At 37.5% G+C, this 17,428-nt stretch overlaps 1 protein-coding gene across 1 annotated transcript in view; it reads right to left on the bottom strand.

The window, feature by feature from the left end:
- Positions 1-17,428, bottom strand: part of SPAG17 (sperm associated antigen 17) — a 106,228-nt gene that overhangs the window by 36,307 nt on the left and 52,493 nt on the right. Inside the window, exons 19-25 of the mRNA XM_035894608.1 lie at positions 13,871-14,055; positions 12,152-12,246; positions 10,605-10,838; positions 9,287-9,398; positions 8,601-8,729; positions 6,514-6,627; positions 2,314-2,522 (exon numbers count right to left, since the gene is read on the bottom strand). Of these exons, the coding sequence (XP_035750501.1) occupies positions 2,314-2,522; positions 6,514-6,627; positions 8,601-8,729; positions 9,287-9,398; positions 10,605-10,838; positions 12,152-12,246; positions 13,871-14,055 (1,078 nt within the window). The remainder of the gene's footprint in view (positions 1-2,313; positions 2,523-6,513; positions 6,628-8,600; positions 8,730-9,286; positions 9,399-10,604; positions 10,839-12,151; positions 12,247-13,870; positions 14,056-17,428) is intronic.

Here is a 17,428-nt window from a genome sequence, read left to right on the forward strand (position 1 = left end):
TACACCACCTTCCATGCTCACGCTCTTTAAATACCTGGCTAAACTTGTTGAAATTAGGTCAGCAGGACTTTTTGTGGATATGGACAGAACCCATGTTGAAACAAGAGCCACAGCATTACTTCATCCACTAAATACCATGGATGTAGCATAGCTAGCTGGCACTTAGAGAGTCTTCCAAGGCTATTTCTGCAGCTCTCAGTATGTGTTCATTCTTTTCTTATTCTTACTACTGTCTCCTCTCATTTGCTCCGTAATGGAAGCTATCTCCTGTTTTGAATAAACCTGCACTGCATTTAACCCTTCATTTTCATATTGCCTATTCTACCTCTGTGAACAGTTCAGCCCAGCTCCATCAACAGAATTATGATCTCCATTCAACCTCCCTTGCCAAAGGAACTGAGAAGATAACTCAAACTTCTCATGAGTACATAGCAAGAGTGATTTTGAGATAAGTGGCACAAGTAACAAGATTAAGCAAAGACCAACTTTTCAACACAGTTCTGGAAAAAGAGACAATCAGATCTTTAGACCAGAAGGTGGTGATTCTTTTCTGGTCAATGCCCTAGCAAATGGTAACAAGAACTAGAGAGTTTCATGAAATGACTCTAGAATTGGAAGCCACTACAGTCAGATGAACTAGTATTAATTTTCCATGGAGAAAGTCTGAGGAACATGACAAAAGAGAAAACTGTGCAGGAAAAGATGGCAGACCTGGTGCCACTCATGTTCTCTACATATCACCCACCATCCTGTGGAAGAAGCTGAACATAAGAGGGAGGAATGACTGAGTTAATGGACAATAATTGGTCATGAAAAGTATTATATGCAGTAGATTGGACTTAAATTTGGCTCAGGGTGAGAACTGTGACATTCTACTACCAGTTCATTCTGCATCATTTCAGCCATACTTGATTAAAGATGTTACCAAGTAGGGGGAAAATTAAAACACACTACTGTATGCTTTAAATATTTTTGCAGTTAGTCTGAAAGATATTAAGGACCACATTTAACAAATAAATTATCTAGAAATGCTACTCTTTTATAACTTGATCAGCTTAAAAGGGATAGCTTTTATCACAACTATCATTAAAGAATTTTCCCAGACAGTATATTTTAGAGCACATTTTAGTGTTACATGAAACTGTTTATGGACCTCATTGCTCTGTGTTCTGATTATGCCTATATTCAGAAGACTGTCCTTTCCTAAACTGAAGGTGGTAACTAAATTGGTTCTCAATAATATTCATGTTGATTTCTGTCCTTCTCTTAGAGTTTGTTTGTATTTTAATTGTGTCCATTTCTGGGACACTGCTAGTTGGAGAAAACAGCGTCAAAAAAGAAATGAGGTTAAATCATCTCAAATAGAAAACTCCTGCATCCTCTTCCACCATTCTGCTAATATTTCCTCTCATATTTATTTGAGAACCTTTCCTGTAACTTATACCCTTGCTGGTCTGTGAGACCACTGGATAAAACAAACCTCCAGTGGTTGCCTAAAGTATTCTGCTAATAGATAGCTAGTGACCTGAAATAAGCTAGGTTAGTCCTTTTGCAGAGGGGAACTGTGACCCATTTCTGAACTGACATGGCCTCCCCCACTCACGTTTTTATGCCCAAAAGGCTTCTCATGGAGCTTTGTGGAAGATGTTCAAGATTTAATGCTGTGCATCTCTGATGCACATGGTCCTGTAATTCCTGTATTACTCTGTGCTAAGTATTCCATAACAGAAATTCAGAATCTGCTTTTGAAATGTCATCCATCCTTTCCAAAGGACTGTCCTGTGATAGCAATACTTCAGTTACAGGCAAAAGTAACTTCTTCAAGTTGCTGGCCCCTGGCTTTTGATCAGCTGGAAAGACCAAATTGCAGAGCAAGCTTCTGCAAAACTGTCTCCACTAATTTACTGGTTGGTTAGACTTTCAAATGCAGGTTTTGGAAAGCACAGAAAAGTTCCCCTACTTGGTTAAACTAATAACTAATTTCTAGAGCAGTTCTAGTCACTGAGATACTAATAATATAACCGGTATAATTGTAAAACCCAAATTGACAAAAGTATGTGGACCATGGAAGACACACTGCTTTACATCGTGGAGTTGTAAAGGCTAGCTTCATTAACAGCTGCGAATATGTACATCTGAGAACAACTGGAATAGTAAAATGTATCCTTAAAAGCACCATAAATTGTTAGGAATTTGTTAAGGCACAGCTCAAAGCCCTCTGAGAAGAATATATGTTTCTGTTATGTAAGTGTATATATTTGAATTTTTGTTTGTGTCTTTCCTGTGTTCACTGGATAATATCTATTCTCTCACCTTTCCTTCTTCTTGCTTTACCAGGTCATCAGGTGGTGGAGGGCCTATTTTGCTATGGCTTGCTTTTGTAGATGGCAGATATTTTCCTGATTTTTGTTTGACAGGCTTATCTTTTTTTCCTGAAGCGGATGTAACAGGAGAAATTATGGTCGGAACATGAACAGAAGGGATGTTCAGAATTCTCATTGAGACAGGATCTGTTTCATCATCTAAGGAAGGGAAAAGCAATATTTTTTTTATGCAATTAAGTTTCATAAATGTAGATGGCCACATTTTACTTTTTAACAAGATTTCGTACACTAAATTTTAGCTTAGAAATAATAACCTCGGTGGTGGAGTTTATTGTTTCAGGTAGAGGGACTGAATACATAAAATTATTTAGAAAATCTTTCCATAGACTGACTACTTGTCAGCCTAAAAGGCATCTTGAAACTATTGTTTCCCACAGGTCATCACTTGTCACTCAAAAATAGAAAATATGATTTTTTAAAATTCCATTTCACCTCCAGAATACTTAGATAGGCGGAGACATTTTGAGTCTAGTGTCTAGGAAACAGTCACTGTTGTTATGCTTTGTCATGGGCTGATCCAGCATGGACCAGCCCCAGCAGTTTTGCTACATAGCTCTATTTTGCTATAACAATTCGGAAAGATTCTGATGATTTAGACTTGCTAAGACTCTCCCAATTCTTAAAGGCCAAGCATTACAGCAGCCTGCTCAGCATGTTTCTTGAAGATAAAATTAATACAAACTAAGATTTTCTGTAAAACATTTTTGTTTCAACGAACTGACACTTCTTTTTAATCAGAAAAACCCAGCCAGCTCTAACCTTAATGCTTTTTTGAAAGATTTTTTTTAGTCATCTTTTCTTACTTGAAGGTAGCATAAGTCCCAAACTTACAACTCATTAAATAGCACCTTGTTTCCCATCCATACAATTTAAGCAATTTAATTCTTGTTTGGTTTGCAGAACTTGCTACCCCAGATGGAGCAACTTATTATCGACATCTTAACCACACCCATATAGATAAGAAGTGAAAACACCAGTGAGCAAAACATGATGATCTCAGAAACCATCTTTTGAAAACTGTTTTAAAATAAATAAAGCAAGCTTGATTTGCTTAGTAGTTTCTATGAAGCACGAGGTTTAATGACAAGTCAGTCACTTCAAGAGTGTCTTTAGGAAGACTTCCAAAAGTCCTTTTTTTTTTTTGTGTTGGTAAAATTACATTTTAATTCTGCTTCTTCCAATGAACAATATTATTTAATGTGAAAACTGATACATCAGGCAAAGAAAAGTTAAATAACTCATTGACAAACTACAAGCCAGATCACATTCAGACAAAGAAGGAAAGAAATGCATCTCGAAGCATGCTGATAGAACCATTCTGGTGTGAGATCATAGCATTTTCTGTATGCAGATGAAGTATTAGTATATTTTTGGCTGAAAAAGGCAAAAAGTAGGTCTCAGTGCTATTATGTCCACTGTTTCCAGAAAGGTTTTGGCATTGATGGTTTTAGTTCTGCAGGTAAGTGCAGGCCACCTTAAAATAAAGTTCTAAACTACTAGAAAGGCTGCCTACATGTTCATTTGCCTTATGAATGATTCTGGATTTATGGCAACTGCAAAGGTAACCCAAAATTTAAGAATCTAAGGCTAGAAGAAACCATTAGATCTGTGATAAAGGTGATAAAGTCCTATTTAGGAGTCCATGGATAACAAGCCTTCCACCTTAGTTTTTAAGCCTTCAATCTCAGTTTTTGTCTTGGTGCCAGCATTAGGGAAATTCATAGATACCTGAATATATATATCCATGACCTTTAGCCTGAAAGGGAAATTTAAATCACCAAAGATTTCTGCAATCCCCATTTTAATTAGCTGATGCATGAGAATCTGATGCTTTGTTAGGTAGCTCTGCTTTCATGTACTGAAATTTATGCTGCATGGTTTTTACAGCTTATTGGAAGTCTGAGGAAAGGCAAACAAATCTGCTTTATTTGTAATATGTTAGAGATAAATTCTCAGCTAATTACATAGAATAGGAAAGTTTAAAATTCTCCATGAGATCCATTCTGATACACATTTATTAGACAGCATGGCCCTGGAACAAACAAGTAACAGTACCCATCCAAGTGGATGGTGAGAAGAAACAGCTTGACAGAGCTAGTGCTCCACAGAGAAGTAGGATAGCTGAAATGAAGGGTTCTGAGGCAACTGTCCAACAAAATCATTAGTGAATGTAATCCATCTTGTCAGGTGAGTATACATATCCATGTGAATGCTGCAAACTGGATATAAGCAAGTTCTTATATACAGTGAGGGAAGCTATCCTTCACAGCTACCCATGCTGTGAAGTGGAGCACCATTAGTTTCAGATGACACTACTTTCCAGACTGCTGAATTTAGGAATAGAAGCTGTTATAGGCTCTTAACCCCTAAGGAAATTTCACCTACCCCTTTACTCTGGTTGCCCTGAAAAATGAGTACATAGTGTCTGAGGTTAACAATGAAAAAGAGTGGATTGTTGAGACTGAGGGAAAATGTCTTTAGAAATCTTGAGAGAGATGGGAAATTCCACAGGACTGTCAGATAAAGGAAGATTTCCTTCATCCTGCACACACATGCAGATTTCTAGCACTTGGAGTTGTACTCTCATGATTTCATCAATGCACAAAGAGCAAGTGCAAAGGTTCTATAATACCCAGAGACAAAAGTCCTGCAGGTGCTCAAGCAGTGCCAGATTCACAAAGTGGTGGGGAGCTTACTTCTAAGTCTGGTTTTAAGGTGGTCTGAAGTTAGCTTTTGGTCATGCTAGAGAAAACAAGTAATAATTCAAAACTTAGGCAAATATTAACATTTAACCAAGATATTAAAAACATGCAAAAAGCTGGCAAATAGACAGAGGCCTTTTGTCATCTTAGCTTCCCTAAGAGGAAGAGATAAAATGAGAAAAAACAGGAGGGAAAAAAAAAAAGAGAGAGAATTAGAGAGGTTCCAGAAAATTATTTCAGTAATGCAAGGAAAATGAGTAATTTGCACACAATTTAAACAATCAGTGGAGAGAAACTGAGGATTACATAGCATACCATTCTAGAGTAGGGATGGCATATGAGAATAGTCTTAACCAGATTATTTCTGGTCAGAATTTTTTCTGAGCACTTGCTGAGCAAACACCCACAAGGGGAATTAGGCATAATCAAGTGATTGTAGAAAAACTGCAGACAATCAAAGAATGCCAGTCAGCAGTGCTGCACTAAAGATCAATATGGCAAGGATTATTCTAATGTAGAAGGATGCTTATGGTAGATGTGAAAAAGCCTGAACATCACAGCTGACATATAGGTGTTTAATTATACATGTCTCTCTCTTATGCCAAAATACAAGTTTTCACAGTCCACTACATTGCGGATGCGCTCTTGGCCCAAGTTTAAAAAGTCCTTTTTTAGTAATTAATTTGTAAAATGTATTTGAATAATTAAAACTGAGTGTATAGTTGAATGGTTTACCACAGTCCACACAAAGATGCATTCAATTAAATGTTTTCGTATTTTAAGAGCTGAAAAATGCTGGGATTATTTTCTGATTAGAGGAGGGTTTCACTTTTATACGTATGATGGTTTCAGTGGTCTTTCAAATGTAATGGAAACAAAAAGCTCTTGGTAAAAGCAGACGCTATTTTCACTGTGGTTTTGTGAAGCAATTGCTTCCAGTTGGTGAATGTATTTATTGAAAGGCTGAGAGAAATCCCTCATTATGTCCACAGAACTGAAACCTAAAGTCAACTCCTAATGTAAAATGAAAGTTCCATAATCACCTATATAAGTTTACAAAAATATTATTTCTTGGAAAACCAAGAAGACTCCTCAGCAAATCACATTTTCTTTGGCTCAAATTAATTGGCTGATTTTGCCGAGCTACTTAATAACAATACTTGCAAGTTTCTCCCTGCACTGCTCTGTTTTCACAGTAAGTAAAAAAGCATGGAGACCTCTCTCCATTTTGAAATTTGAATCATAGAATATTCTTCACAATGTAATCTCAACTCAAGCCTTACTGAAAATTCCCCACCATGTAGTTACAGCTGCTGAGAAAGGCAGAATTGCATGCAACAAATTATTGGTTTAAGGAGTGTATGAAGGAAAAAAAAAAGAATTGCCCCTATAGTTCTCAAATATCCTCTTCTATTTGCTTACTTTACCTGCTGTCTCCCCTGTAGGTCCATAATAGCTCAGAGACAGCTGGATTCCATTTTCCAAGGTGGCTGAAAAAGATCCAAACTTGCTCACAGCTTTCTTTTGATTTTTCAGTTTTCCTTTAAAAAATAAATTAGAATGAATTTTAAAGATAGCAACACATAACAGAACCACCTGACCTACAAACCAATGACTGCTGTGAACAGTGGCACTTCAGTGTGGATGACTAACCTGTAGAATAGATTAATATAGGACAGAGAAAACGTTATCATACCACTCATAGGGCAGTATGTAATAGTGAGTTTTGTGTAATATAGCTGTGATTTTTCATCTTGAAATTGCATTCTAATTCTAGGTGTGTGAAAACAGGTTTAACAGCAACAACTAGTGAAAAGTCTTTGTGAATTTAAACAGCAAAAGAACCTAGTTCTGGAGTCAAGGATCCTTGTTTCTGTTCCCTACTTGGCTGACAAGAATGCTGAACTGCTCATTTCTGTCACATGTGGCCTATGCAGAAATAAAAGTCACTGTCTCTCAGGTATTGTCACAGGGACTGTATCTTGAGGAGAAAGTAAAAGTAAGGAGGAAAAGTTGAGAAATTAGATCCAAAGATATGTCTGGCATTTGTGAAAGCCCATCAGGAGACAAGCTCACTTAGGGATCAGGACAAGGTGTCATGTGATGAGTACTTGATCCTTGAAAACCACAAGAACTATGCAAAGTAACACCTAGAAGACAGTGACACTGGATCTACCTTGCCTCTAGTTCATCTCCTACTGCCTTAAAGAAAGGTTCTGCTGGTAAGAGGAAATCCTTGGGATTTCCAGATGGGTAACAGCTTCTTAAAACTGTGAGGAGCGGCAGAGAAGACTATAAAAGAAGGTTAAGGCAGGCACCCAACACCCCCCAGTTCTTTCATCAGCAAGGCACACTTGCTGAGACCTTGTCTACTCCTATTAACTGTGTCACTGCAATGTTCATTCGTGACTACAACCTGCAGGATGCTGTTTTGCCATTTTGACTGCATTAAAAGCTCACCATTGTACCATTCAGCCATTGCCAAGTATCAGAGTGGATTGATTCTTCTCTTCCTTAGCGCCTTTCTATGAGGTACTCCTGTTTACACAGGAGGAAAGCCTCTCATCTGTGCCAAGTGAATACAACCTGCCTCAGATGCTAGCACACTGGTGATTTTAAGTACCATTTGGCAGACCCTAGAATGATACAGGACTACTTTCAGAAGGGCAGACAAAGAAGTATCTCACCTGTGGAAGGGATGCAAATTTTCTATTCGGACAACCTACAATTCCATCAGTAGTGGCAGTTGAAGCCAAGGAGAGGAGCAAGTGCAGGACGCTTTCTAACACTGATGAAGATTAAAAGAGCTAACACACCTACCAAAAGTTATACTTTCCCAATATTCTGCATTTCAGTGAGGGCAATTCCATAGTGCTTTTGGCAAATACATGCACAAATCATCACAGACTGGCTTCCTTCTTGGAAACACTCTCACCTGGGTTCAGAAAAGGTCTGGATTCAATGCTTTCTGAGTGTTAGCAACACAAGCAGTCAATGAGCAGTAGAGGTTGCTGAACTGCAGAAAGATCTGTTTCCACAGTAAAGGTCTTGAGGAGGCACTAATGCTGTGGTCATATGACCCACAAAAGGAGGTCCAGTTCCACAGGGGAAATCTTCCCTTTCAAGTTCAGACATTTATTCTGGTCACAATGAACATGATTCAGTTTGCATCTTCTTAGGCTCTCCCAGGCCACATTAAGATCTGAAGGAGTTCTCCACTGAAGTAGAAAATTCTTCTCTTAAGGAATCGTGACTCTTCATTGATTTCCTTGCTTTGGAAAAGAGACTGGTTTGCACCTGTTGACCTGTACTGTGCTTCTACATCTTGGTAAAATCTCTCTAGATGATGCTTAAGTCTGCCAACTGAACTTTTACTTCTGTTTACAGAACACTGATCTTATTTAACCTCTGCCATTAGTAGGAATTTATTTTATGTCAGTTGATAAGCTTTGCATCCAATTACTAAATATGTCAAACTATTAATTCTTAATGTCAGTGATGTCAAACCACTAACCTGATCTAATTTTCTGTTCTTCATTAATTTCTTGCACTTCGATTTCTTTTAAGTTTTTCTTGGGGTCTGTGATATGAATGAAGAAATTGTGGTTGTCTTTTATCACTCTCACCTTTACCAAAGTTAGATCTGCAAAGCAACAGGATACTATTATTGCTCCCGCCACGCTTCAGAACTGCCCATGCCCCAAAAAAACCCTGCACCGGCAACTCTGAAGCACACAAAAAAGAAAATTACTCAGAAGTGAACCGAATTGCTTAGTAGGAGACCAAGACAACAAAATTAATATTATTGAGTTTAGATGAAATATTCAAAAACTTGTGAGAATTAGATTGGAGAGGCTGCAGAATAATGCTGCTGCTTAGATATACTGCACTTCACTGGACAAATTATTGGAACATGCATTCTTGGAATACCATGCATTGGTTGCCATTGAACAGATACATATGAACTGATTTTTCTCCATTTCTAATTTTCTGGTACTTTATTTATTTATCAGTTATTAACATACTACAGGAAAATGTAAACAGTAGTGATAGAAGATAATACGGAGTTACGTGGTACTCTCACAATGTCTTTAACTGAATTTCTACTACTGACATGTGAAAAACCATTTATGGATTAAGAAACTATGCCATCAGTTAAGTAGCTGAGTCAAAGTAATGGATAAAGAATTAAAGAACCACCTTTTACAAACCCTATCTTCTCTACTTGAATCTGTCCTCCATCAGATGGGAAAAGATATTGATTGTTTCCCGATATTTGAATGAGGTCCTCTCCTGTATTGTAGCCAAGAAACTGGGAAAAAAAGTTTTAGATTATGCATAAATGAGAAAGGCAGAAGCCATGAGAGAGGTAAATGAAGGACAGGCCACCAGGATCCCACTGCTCTGGTCAACATTTTTTTTCTTAGATATTTAACTAATGTAATAATGATTTTAGCAAATACATAGCATGTTATTCTCATATCCAAATAATTTCTCAGTTACTAATTGAAGTAACTTGTTACACATGACAGCAGAATCTGGTCTTTCAGTGGTACAGAGCCATCACAGAAACTGAAGAGTAGCAAGTAGGCTGGTGGCTTAACATATAATGGGAAGGAAAGAAAAATTCTGGTCAAGTTCAAAGAGACAAAGTACAATGCCATGGGATCAGATAAAGGGCAGACAAAGATACAGCTTTCCATCCTCTCGATTTTGGAATTCAGACACTGTAAATCTGATTCTTAGTTTGCTGTGCCTGCCAAAGAGCACAAATTGGCAAAAATTAGGTGAGTGTACTCAAGTAAGTTCAGATTGAAATGTTATATGAGTCTGAAGTCTGTACTCAAGCCAGTTTAGACTAAAATATATTGACTTACACAAGTTTTGAATGAAAGGCTTAGACTCTGCAAACATAAAGCAGTGCAAACTGCCTAGAAACTGTTTGGACACAACTAGTGAAGAGTTCCCTCTGTAAGAAATATTGCTCTGTTAATGTAACAGGCAGAATAGCTTGTATTAGAGCACTCAAAGAATGTGAAATTTGAAACAGGAAATGGAAGAAATAGTGAACTCCTTTTACTTGATTTCCAATGTGGACAGCCAAAACTTCAACTTGGTCTAGCAGTCCCCAAATATGGGAGTTGGACAGGTCTTTATGTTCCCCTTTCCTACTTTCTCCCATGAAAATAACATTTTTAGGCAAAAGTCATCCCATAAATGTATTTTCCATGGGCACAAAACCATGATCAACTTATCTTTGTGTTCATGTCATATACACTAAAACTCATCCAAGTTAATTAAATACTCTTATGTAGGATAATCTTAAACATCAGAAACTGCTTGCCAAAACTTTTAGGACAGGATCTGCTGCTAAAATGATGGAGTTAAAAAAGACCTAGTTAGCCTGAATTTGCCCTGAACTCCAATTTCACAACTGATAACAGCTTTGCTGTAATCTTAACTCTCTTTATAAATAGTTAGCGCTTTCCTAACATGGTACAATAGTAAAACTCATTACCTTATAAACTTTCTCAGAATGTGTTTCTAGGATGCTGGGAACCTCCTCAAGTTCAGGGGCTTTTGCTGGCTCATCTGTGAACTCTTTGGAAGATTTCTTGTTGGGACCTTTACTTTCTTCATGTATTATTATCTCCTGTCCTTCCTTTTTACCTCCCAAATTGTCTTTTTTTCCTTTTTTTGCTTCCTTAAGTCGTTCTTCCTCTAGTAATCGGTCCTGCTCCTCCTTCCAAGCCTACATTAAACATTAAGAATTCAAATTACTCTGGTTCTCTTTGTATTACAAGACATTTCATATGTGCATGCTGAAAAGAATTCAAGTACACAAACTCAAAGGAACCAATGTTCTAAGTCACTCTAAGTCACTTATATGTTTTCCAAACATGTCTACAGTTTTACAATATTACACACTATATTTTGCATAAAATTACTGACTCATTCAACCCACAGGATCAGTCATTCTTCATCACAGGAGACATATCAGATGATTATTTGTATCTTACACATTCAGTCATAAAATAATTATTTTGTTGTGCACTTTCCACAATGTTTATCACCAAATCAAAATGCATCACTGGTATTAGTTTAGTGAGATAAAATGATTTTATTCTTTTACAGAAAGAGGAATGAGGTATCAATGCCAGAATTATCAGCTTGTATCACGAAGACAATGATACATCCGAGATTCTCTAGAGTATTTAGGGCTTTGTAGCATTTTATATTCTAAGCATACCAAAGCACAAGCATTTCTGTGAAGAAACGGTAAGCATTCACAGTTACAAGTTAAAACATTAGCCTAACTTGAGCCGTGCCAGCTCAGTTGAGTAGCCAGGCATTGGTTAACAGCATTTCATATCTACATTCCAGTATCAGTACTTTAAGTGCAGAGCATTACACACTGTAAGAAAGATGAGACATACTATAGCTGTGAGGAGTCAAAAAAAGCAGGGGAGTACATCAATTAAGCTAGATTTGTACATTGGATAGTACCAATGCTAAAACTTAAAAAAACGTGTGCTTAACTCCTACCTCAGCCAGAAACTTACTTTGTGAACCTGGGCAAGTCAATTCATCTGTAGTGCATGACCATGGTCTACGTCTATAAAATGGGATTCTCTGGCATAAGAGAACTGTAAGGTACCATATTTACATTCCTTAATTTCAAAGAGATGTAGATAGTGAAAGTAGGAGTTGGGTACATAAGTACTTCCATGAATCTGGATCTTATGTTTTCATAGATTTATAACCAGAAACCTTCAATGAGAAGTAGGATATTATCCATAACTCTCACTTCCTAGTTCTGCAATTATGAATTGGTTTTGGAATGTCTAGTCTAACTCCAAGCAGTCTTCCCTTAAGAAAATAACATAACTGAATCAATAAGGAATAAATTAAAAAAAAAAAAAAAAAACAAGAAAGAGAAGTATACAAAAAATAGCCAAGAGCAGAAAAAGGACTGAGTCAAGTCTATGTAAGAATGAAGGCTTACCTTCCTGTGCAAGCACTGTTATTTAGTCCATTTCAGAAACACACATGTTTTTGCCTCACCTTTAGAGAGCCTTCTCTCATAAAAGGACTTTTTTCATTGTTGGATTGAGATTCTGGAATAGTGTCCATTATGCTCTCAGGTCCTGACGTGCTGCCTTTGTGAAATGAAAGGGGAGTAAATGAAGATATAAACATATGAAGATTGTATAATTTTAAAAAATGGAAAAATAAAAATAAAAGAAGTCCAAGTAAATAAAAAAAATATATTTGTAAATAGTGAAAGTATAAAAGTAGAATAAAGAAAATGTTAAATATTTTTAGAGATAAATGGAAAGACTGTTCAGGTTAGAAGAAACTTATCTGACAACTAGTATTACTTGATAGTCATAACTGTGGACCAAATATGCTAAACAATGTATCAACATATTTAAAGACTCTCTTCTTCTTGTTATTGAAGACTTTGCTCCTGCAACAAGATTTTTTTAATGCAGATGAGCAATGCTGAATAAACAATAAGCAGTACTCATTCTTTTTGCTACTACCACTGTTCCAGAATTCAGATCCAGCGTTTTAACCAGCTTACCAAATGCCAGACTAAGCTCAATACCAGAATCATAGATATTACTACCCTCCCAGTCAAAAAAGTGAATAAATGCTGTCTGAACCTTCAAACCTTCACTGAAGAAACACTTACCATATCCCCTGTTTACTATTAGGGCTTTACAGCATCTATGACTCATGAAAAGGCTATCTCTCTGGGTATGTGGTTTTATATCATGCTTGGATACCCAATATTTACTTGCTAGAAAAGATAAACTAAAGTACACTACCAGAAATTTCTAGTTAAATTACTTTGTATTAAAAAGTAAAAATTGCAGCACAAGTAACAGAACTGCCAGTGAAATTGAAATCACCTAAATACACTGCTGCCCATCTGCACGTCCCAGCTAGAGGTGATTATCTTCTTTCAGCGAGTGAACTTCTCTATGAATTACATCTGTCATGAGGCACCAGAAGGGCAAGACTCAATCTAGCTCCTTGTGACAGCTAGATAGGTACAAATTATGATGTAGAAGTCATAACTGTCCTTTCGGTTTCCAAACTATAATCAGACATGCTAACTGGGTTGAGGAATAACATTCTTACTTTTGTAAACGCTGATTGTTAGTACTAGAAAGGTTCAAAGTGCATTCTCAAAGAAGGTGAACAATGCAAAGGCTAAATATCAATAAATCATTGTTAATACCACTTAAATACACAACTAGGCAATTTGGACAAAAATTCTCTTTTGTCAAAAGGGGTTTTCAGATTTTGCTGCCTGCTCAACAGTTACTGCTTACAAATTTCACTATCCAAAATGTTGCTTGTAATTAAAGTTTGCTCTGCAGTCTAGTCAATTCCAGTTTCCAGTTTTAGCTTCTAGTCCACAGCTTCTGACTTCCAGCTTTTATGTTGCCCTTTTAAACAGGAATTTTCCTGAACCATGTTGCCAACTTTACTGCTCATCTCTTCATATGTTCTGTCATCTAAACAGAGATTCATATTTATGTAATCCTTAATGTGAATCCATTAAACACAGCTATTGCAAATTGACATTAAAGGTCTCAGTTTTCAGAACAGAGGATGATGAAGAAAATTGAAATATGTGTCAAAACATACGTAAGTCTATACAGATGACAAAACAAGGTTACCCTATGAAAAATCTGCTCTGAACAATTTTGGATCTCAGTACTCAACATGAAAAATGAATTTTCTAGGATAAAACAAGAAGATACCCACTTCTGGTTTTCTTAGGGAACCCATTTTTTTTGACAGAGCATATAGACAATTCAGAAGGTCCTCCTGCCATGGCTTTTTCCAGTTTAAGAAACTCTATTTCCTTAGCCATCTTCTCTTTTCGGTATTTGACTTCTTCCTCTTTCACCCAGTCTTCAATTGAGTTGGCCACCAGCTCGAGATAGTTCCTGAAAAGCACAACATTCCTCTATTTACCATAATGCAGTTTTCACTAATACGATTTCAGATCAAAGAAGATCACTTGGCTTCTCAGTTTCTTATACAAATATTATTCTATAACCTTTGAAAGAAGGCTTGCATTTGACAGCATTTCACTCAGTTTTTACAGGATCTGGTACTTTTGCCTGGCTGGTATTTGCTTAATAAATCTTATGCTTGGGATTTTGGTTCCCCTTCCTGCAGAGATATTAGAAACTTGTCTTCCAAAGAATGCCTGCCCTCAAAGAAAATCCAGGAAGTCAGAAAACATAGAGATATTCGGTTTAAGAAAGGTTGAGATTAATTGTCCTCCTCACTGTTTTACCACCAGGATAACTTATTTTCCCAGTTGCTCTTGATTTATATTGTCTTTTAGAATATACATCATTTGTTTGTTCAGCAACTGAGTAGGTGTTATTCTATTTAATTTCTAGCTCTTCTTTATTGGTGTGACAAGCAAGGTTCTTGGAAATTGTCATCCAGATTAGAGAATCAGTGCACGGTAGTCTGGCGTAATTTAAAAATACTCACAATTAACAGTTTTAGTGAACGGTGAATGACAAACTGATCAAGAGTTTCCAGCTGGTATCGGTAGTTACATTGTCTCATCTTCCAAAGGTGTCTGAAATGACTGCTAAAATAGTTCACTGTGAACAACTGCTTCCAAGATAGAATGAAGCTTGGAAGTCTTGTATGCAGCTGCCACTCAACCCCTTGTTTGGAGTGTTACCCTAATTCTTTAAAATAAAATTCTTCATGTGTGCAAAACTAAAAAGGGCTTTTAATGAATGCACAAGATTCAGTTGTTATAAATTCACAATGTTTTGCATTTATAAGTTCAAAATGATTCAATTGTACTCAAAAGCTCTGTACACATTACAGTTTTTGGTTGTGAACATGTAGGCGGCACAACCAATTCTTGACCTCATGACCGTTTTAAAGGTCCTATTGCAGCATTACATTTTATGTCCAAAAGAATTAATATGTAGGCTATCTACACAGACTGGAGATGTACACACTTCATGTACAGCTTAAAGACACAAGTATCTCCCAGCTCCTGCAATGTATGTGGAGCCTGCTTTGAGATACTTGCATGGAGAAACTGTTGATCATATATACAGTAAGGACAAAGTGACTCTGGTTGTATCTGATTAAAAGGACACAAGCTATAAAAACAAAGGTGTTGAAAACAAAAGGCAAAACTAGGCTGGAACGTAGAGCTGCCAGTACTGGAATAACTTGAAGATGAACATACGTTATAAATAAAAAAGAGATTATTCGCGTGGAAAATATTTTAGGGCAGTGAAACAGTCATTCAAAGTCAAAAATACACATTCTATTAATATGTATTCTGATGTCACTACTGCCAATGTCTGACTCAGAATCATTTCTCAGAAAGGATTATTCTTTTCCAGTAACTTGGGTAATGTGTTTACTATGAAACAGTAAACAAATGTCATTAACATTATCTTTGAGCAAAAGAATAGTTTTGATAATGTCTGAAATAATCTGGCTTCATGTCAGAGTGGCCACTTATCCTAACCAGAGCTGAAAGGTTTTATACACACATATCACTGCAGGTACACATGTACCTGCCTTTGGATCCCTTTAGTCAGTAGCATCCATTGGATTTCATGGGCAGCCTCCTGCTGCCTACCCTTTGAACAGCACAATTCCTGAATTTTTGTATGTTCTACATAAACATGATATCCATAGAGAGGATGGAAGGTTAACTGGGATCTCCAGCAGCAAAAACTGCTGCAACATAAGAAATTTAATTTCCCCCTTGCATGAGAATTTGATGTAATAGGACATGATGTAAGCAACTGATTAGAAGGTAGCAGAAGTATATTCCAGACAGCAACTCTGGAACAACCCTACAAAATGGGTCTGTGGTCTATAAGATGTCACAATAAAGAAGGAACAAGCAACCACAGGTAGAGAACTCCTAACAAAGAGATAGTCAAGCACAGCATCTGTTGCATATTTGTAACTCTCCTGTGGTGAAAGTGTGACTTAAATATATCCCCAAAACTAGAATGACAGTAATTTTAATAAAAGGAAACCCAGTAAATTGTTGCTAAACTCATCAGGAGCCAGCTATTTCATACAAAGCTAAAAATCAGTAACACTACTGCTTAATTAATAAGTAGGGTTTGTGCCTGTTTCTGGCAACTCAGCAGGATCTGAAAGCAGGCAACAGCTTGAAGCACTTCAGGTATTTAAAGACCGTCTTCCACAGAAGTGTTATGTTGCTTGGAAACACACTAGCAAATATTTATGACACTTTGTCTGGAAATCTGAAATGATCTTTAGCAAAAGGGTTGAATAAGGTCAAAAACTGTGCTGATTATTTTGCAGAGAAAAGGCAGGTACAGATGCCACATAACAGAAGCAAATGAGAGCCCACAGATCTTCAAAGATACTAAGTAGCATACAGAGCATTGAGTATTTCTATGGAACAAGAGCAAAGCCAAACCTTCTTGTTAGATTTCATGCCAGTTTCTTTAGGAACTCACCAGCCTGTACCCTCTACCATCTCAACCAGAAACAGATATGTAGCCTTAACAGCTGAGGACACACATGAGCAAGGTCTGCAAAGTCCCCTGCAGGGGGAAACTGTACCAGCAACACATAGTGGACACCGTTAAGAAAAAGCGACGAGTCCTCGTAATGGGTGACTCTCTGTTGAAGGGTATAGAGGGACCCATCTGCCGACCTGACAGGGAGTTACGTGAGGTATGTTGCCTTCTGGGAGCCAAGGTTCGAGACGTGGCTGAGAAGATGCCACAACTCGTCAGGAGAACGGACTACTATCCTCTACTACGATTTCATGTAGAAACAAACGATACGTAAAGCAGAAACCTGGGCAAAATCAAAGAAGACTTTCAAGCCCTGGGGGTACAAGTGAAAAACATTGGGGCCCAGGTTATCTTTTCTTCCATCTTACTAGTTCGAGGGAAGGGGGCGGCCAGAAATAGGCGCATAATGTACATTAACTCCTGGCTACATGGCTGGTGCTGTCGTGCGGGTTTTGGCTTTTATGACAATGGGACGTTCTTCGACAACTACAACCTGTTAGGGAGGGATGGGGTCCACCTCTCTAGGTGGGGCAGAGGAATCCTAGGCAGTAGGTTGGCCAACTTGGTACAGCAGGCTTTAAACTAAAGGACTTGGGGGGTGGGGTCTGTGATCAGGTCGCAGTCGCATCTGATGGGGGAACAAGTGTGTCTGTTCAGAGCAGCAATAAACGTGCCGTAGCTGCCTCCCAACTTAAGAACCAAAAGACCAGCTGCCCTAAAGGTGGGCTTGGCTGTGGCAGATCCTCTTTCATCCCTCCAG

This window comes from Egretta garzetta, unplaced genomic scaffold (assembly GCF_000687185.1).
Source record: "Egretta garzetta isolate BGI_Z169 unplaced genomic scaffold, ASM68718v1 scaffold85, whole genome shotgun sequence".
Taxonomy (NCBI): Eukaryota; Metazoa; Chordata; class Aves; order Pelecaniformes; family Ardeidae; genus Egretta; species Egretta garzetta.